The following is a 5,737-nucleotide window of genomic DNA, read 5'->3' on the forward strand; positions in this document are numbered from 1 at the left end:
AATGAAGGGTAGCACTTTCAGAAAGTACACTGTTTTTAAGGCCAGCCTATGACTGCAGGCATTGTTATTGCACAAATAACAATACATAAATAAAACATCAAATCAAAGTTCATCCTATTCACTACATTAATAAATATTTCTGGTCTTTTTATGAACAGCTCACCAACATTTTTTTAATAAATCATCAAAATGTAATAACATTATCCTTCTTTATTTTCTGCTGATGCAAACAAGTGATAGTTCACACAAAAATGAAAATTCTGCCATCCTTTTGTTCCAAACCTACATGACTCTCTTCTGTGAACCACAAAAGAAGATTTCTGGAAGAATGTTGGTATCCAAACAGTTTCGGGTCCCTATGAATTCCATTGTATTTTTTTTTCATACTAGTATGATGTCAATAGTGAGTCTATTTACTGTTTGACTTGTGAATTTACAAGTCATTTAATACTAACCGAAACTGTTTGGTTACCAACATTCTTCAAAATATCTTCTTTTGTGGTTCACAGAAGAGTGAAAATCATGCAGGTTTGGAACAACATGAGGGGCGAATAAATAACAGTATTTTCATTTTTGGATGGACTGCGTCTTTAAGGGCATCTGTGGTCACTTACATTGGCATTCTCCAGGTCAACGCTGGCTCCAGCCTCCAGCAGGATGTGGACCGAATCAACGTTCCCGGCCAGCACAGCGCAGTGCAGAGGTGAGTTTCTGTTCAATTTATCAACCGCATTCACTGAAGCGTTACTCTTTATCAGGAAGTTTGTAGGCTCAGGTCTGTGTTTCAGAAAAAACAAAATGACAAGGTGTGAAAAGAGAGAAACGGCAGGACAGAAAAGCGTCAAACCACAGCCTAAAGTTGACAAAAATCTGCTATACTTTATGATATCTGAGCCAGACGTTTTGGGGAGGCTTACTTTAAAATGACTCACTTTAGGCACAACTGGCAGTAAAAGATGGCTACAAAATATAAATTATAGATATTAAATTTTACACATACTGTTGAAAAGTTTGGAGTGGAAAGAAATCTCTTATTTATGCTCAACAAGGCTGCATTTATTTGATCAGAAATACAGGACAACAGTAATATTGTGAAATATTACTACAGTTTAAAACAACTTTTCTATTGTAATATTATAAGTATTGAAATACTGAAGTATGAAGTATTTATTTTTCAGAAATTATATTGACTCTTTGAAGTGACTAGTCTATCAGCTGTACCTTTTTTTACCCACTGTTAATGTCAGATGCATAAACACAAAGAGAAATATTTTCAGTTCATTTTTACTTCAACCAGAAATATACGAAATAAGAAACATTATTATAAATGCCTTCACTGTCACTCAACGCATGCTTACTTTTTTGTACTTTTCTAAAGATAATGTTAATATATATTTAATATGATCTATACAGATGTTTAATATAAAGTACAGTGTTATGGTGGGTTGACAACTGGCAGTTCTAGTAAAAACGTAATTTGAGATTTCAGATTGAGCTGATTGGTCATCTTACCCGATGATTTTTTGTGCTGCCAACATCAGCGGAGTCTGCCCATTTACGTCCGGCGAATCCACTTCCTACAACAACACAGGAACAAGAAGAGTATTCATCTGCTTTACTCCGAATTCAAACCCTCCACCGTTATTTAAAATGTGACTGTGTGTGTTTGTGTCACACCTGTCCTTTGGCCATAAGGTATGCAGCGATGGGCATATGCTGGAAGAGCACAGCCAGATGAAGACCTCGATACCCCTCACCATCCGCTAATGACGGATCGGCTCCATATCGCATCAGCTGAATGACCATAGACAAATGACCCTGTCTGTTCAGAGGTGACCAGGAACAACATCAGCAGATATAAAACACGCTCAAGAGGCACTTGCAAGCAAATGCTGCTAGAACCAATATTTTTGCATTTTACTTTTTGCATATTTTTGACTTTTAATTAACTGCGCTTTGGTGATTTGAGTGGATGCGGATGCGGATGTCAGTTCTTCATCATTGCATATGTAGTGCTGCATGCATCTGAAATGTACCGTATGGCCCAGTGGAGTGGTGTTGAATTCAGGTCGCCGCCTAGTTGGTCAATGACAGCACCTTTAGATATGTAGTATCTATGAAACACAGCAGAACATACACAAATACAAAGAAGAATAGGTTGAATGAGTGAAATTATTTAAATGTTGTAACTGTTTAAAACGAATGTACACGTGCAGAAAAAACTTTGGAATTATAATTTTTTATAATAATAATAATAATAATAACCTCTTATGCTCACCAAGGCTGTATTTATTTGATCAAAAACACAGTAGATGTAGTAATACTGTGAAATATTATTACAGTTCATAATAACGGTTTTCTATTTATATATTTTAAAATGTCATTTATTCATGTGATGACAAATTAATTGATTAAAAGTGACAGTAAAGAAGAAATTTATATTGTTACAAAAAATATATATATTTTAAATAAATGCTGTTTAATTAACTTTTTATTAATCCAAGAATTCTGAAAAAATGTTTTAAGGTGTACCACAAAAAGTTTATGCAGCAAAAACTGTTTTTCATATTGTTAATAATAATAACAATTATTAATTGAGCACTAATAATAGTTGAGTGCAAAATCAATTGCTTTTTGAATGAACATGGGACACTGAAGACTGGCGTAATGATGCTGAAAATTCAGCTTTACATCACAGGAATAAATGACATATTAAAATATATTCAGACAGAAAACAGCTATTTTAAATTGTATAAATTTTTCACAATATTACTGTTTTTTTCTGGATATTAACTAAATGCAGCCTTGGTGAGAATAGAGCGATTATTACAAAAACATTTGAAATATTTCAAACCGTATAGCTCCTTAAAAAAAAAGCCATGAAACACACAAAGAGACCATTCTTACTTGACCATATCTGCTCGATTATTGATGGCGGCCCAATGGAGCAGTGTAACGTTCTCTTTGTCCGGCTGCCTGACGTCATAACCAGCCTCGATAAGCTCTTTACACCTCTCAAGAGCACCAAACCTACAATTTTTTAAACAATCAAGAGGAAGAGGCAGTTTATTTTTTTGCATCAGAATTGACTTGAACGAACATGTATACCCACATAAACTGGGGGTTTTCTGCATGAACAAGCGATAAAAAGATCTGCATCGTCGAATGGAAATGAACTATTTGAGCAGTGTGAAGCATGCAGGTGACACAAAAGATACGAACGCAGCTTGAGTTAATAGAAACCCAGATAAATAACAGCACGACAGTATCCTGTAGTTGTATTCCACATCACTTATGGTTTGTCTGCAACAGCTAGATCTCAGAGTAAGATCAAGTGAGACCCTATGTGAAATATTTAATGGATGATGGGGGAAATTGAACAAATATAACACTTTGAATTTATTTATGCCGTGAAAAGTGGCCTGAGCATCATTTTTGTGAGATGTACGCTTAAACTGATTCCTAAAATCACACAGATATTTTCAGTATACAGTGGTGACCTGGTATATCCATCACCATCGACTAAACAATCCTCTCTGATTATTAAGTAAAGTGTAATCCCAGTGTGTTTATTTCATGTCAGGGGAATGAATCTCACTGTGTGGCTTTGATGATATCCCAGGAACTGCTGTCCTCCGGGTGCGTGGCCTTCCTCGGCTGCTGCGTTGGATCAAGAGGTCCCGGGACCAGCTGGCCGTGGAAGCCGCCGGGCATGAAACCGCCAAATCCAGGTCCTCCGTGACCGTGGCTGTGGGAGTGGCCACCGCCGTGTCCATGACAACTGTCACCCATGTGACCGTGGGAGTGGCCCTGTAAAATATATTTATATTTAGTCATTTATCAGACGCTTTTATCCAAAGCGACTTGCAAATGTGGACAACAGAAGCAATCACTTGTAGTATTAAAACAACTACTATCAGATCCAAACCTAAAAGCTAAAATGGTATAAATACTACACACATTTTCAAAATTCCAAAAAAATTTAAAAAAAAGACAAATGCATACAACAAAATTAAAACCTAAAGCTACAACAATTCACATTATTAAAAAATAAAAGGTAAAAGAGAATCAAACATAAGTATAAAAGCCTACAATGTATTTAAAAATAAAAACAGACACAGTTGTGGTTCCCATAGATATATCTATCTACAATATATACATGTATGTATGTATGTATGTATGTATATATACAGATATATATACAATTAAATTATATATTAAAATAAATTTATGCATTTAGCATTTTATCCAAAGTGACTTACAGTGCATTCAGGCTATCAATTTTTACCTATCATATATACACACACACACACACAAAATACATCTTATCTAAAATATTACAACACGAGTTATTTTCTGACTGATTTAAAAAAAAGTTAACACCAAATGCGACTGGTTTTGATAATTAACTGGTTTTGTTTTAATAATCTCAAACTACACATCCATTGAAGGAAAGCACAAACTTATTACTATTATTATTATTCATATAAATATTAATAATAGTAATAGTAACTAGGAACAAGTGCATGGCAAGGCTGACCATGTGACGTCAGTTTTTAACTGAAATGAGTGCACATTTAAATAAAAGACAGAAATTAGGTTCAGCTCGGTACATGTTGTTAGTAAACAGTTGGTTTGCTTCCGGCTAGTGATGGACGGAACTTTAGATATGGCAATTTAATCTTCCAATTAACGTTATCTGTAAACTGAAGGGGAACCATAACTATATTCAAAATTCTGCTCATATTTATGGTCAGTAATATCTAATTAAAGGCAATAATCATGGCAGGGCTAGTTTAACGAGATTAATGTAATAAGTGCATGTATAAAATTTACATTGATACTTGAAAAATGTATCGATCAGCACGTACACACAGTTAGCAAGAGATGCTAAATTAGCTTAACCGGTCTTATGAATCCGTTTAACGACGAAACCAAAGAGAATATAAAACAATTTCTTACTCCGTCTCCTTCTGACCAGTCCATCACTTCTGTGCGAGGTTATCCCAGATTGATCTTGAAGAATTTAAACTGACAGAAACTGAAGACGGGCGTGCATCCGACGCATCTTCCACTTCCTGGATACGAGTGAGAAACTCTGCGCTCTGATTGGCCGCTTTGTCTCGGTGACGTTGCTTTGGGTTACCTTCTTTGCATTTCCGAGAGCGAACGTCGGAAATGCAGATTATCTTTACATCAAGTTTTACGAATACCAGTTAAGCCAGTTAAACATGGTGTTCTGGTTCAGTTTGTGAAACATTGTGAAAACCAAATCACGTGAATGAGATTGTTATTTTCAAGCATTGTGTAAAACTATTATAATAATAAATATTATTATCGCACTATTACAGGGGCCTGCAGAGCTAACACAAATAAATAAATAATTTAATAAAAATAAAAAACCTTTCATGGTAATATTATTTTAGAACATGATATAACAATACTGTTTTTGGACATGTGGCAATGCAATGCTAATTTGCATTGTCTATCTACACAAACCCTAATACTTTAGGCTACTTTTTATTTATTTATTTTACTTTTTTATGAATCGTTTTTCTAAATGTGTCCTCTATATGTCCCCAAAGTATAAACGTACCTACAGAGACACTTTTATTTGCCTACATTTTACATACTAGTCACTCTTGCATTTGCATTGTTGTTGTTAAAGGGAGAAAAATGTAAATGTAAGATTTTCTGTATTATATAATATTATGATGCGGAATGAATCCAGTATAAC

At 34.7% G+C, this 5,737-nt stretch overlaps 1 protein-coding gene across 1 annotated transcript in view; it reads right to left on the reverse strand.

The window, feature by feature from the left end:
* LOC113051944 (palmitoyltransferase ZDHHC13-like) overlaps positions 1–5,114 on the reverse strand; it is an 11,316-nt gene extending 6,202 nt beyond the window's left edge. Inside the window, exons 1-7 of the mRNA XM_026216138.1 lie at positions 4,963–5,114; positions 3,599–3,810; positions 2,908–3,030; positions 2,037–2,114; positions 1,678–1,822; positions 1,513–1,577; positions 615–777 (exon numbers count right to left, since the gene is read on the reverse strand). Coding sequence (XP_026071923.1) covers positions 615–777; positions 1,513–1,577; positions 1,678–1,822; positions 2,037–2,114; positions 2,908–3,030; positions 3,599–3,810; positions 4,963–4,986 — 810 coding nt within the window. The 5' untranslated portion in view covers positions 4,987–5,114. The remainder of the gene's footprint in view (positions 1–614; positions 778–1,512; positions 1,578–1,677; positions 1,823–2,036; positions 2,115–2,907; positions 3,031–3,598; positions 3,811–4,962) is intronic.
* Positions 5,115–5,737: the final 623 nt, after the last annotated feature.

The sequence above is a fragment of the Carassius auratus genome, chromosome 32, assembly GCF_003368295.1.
Source record: "Carassius auratus strain Wakin chromosome 32, ASM336829v1, whole genome shotgun sequence".
Classification (NCBI taxonomy): Eukaryota; Metazoa; Chordata; class Actinopteri; order Cypriniformes; family Cyprinidae; genus Carassius; species Carassius auratus.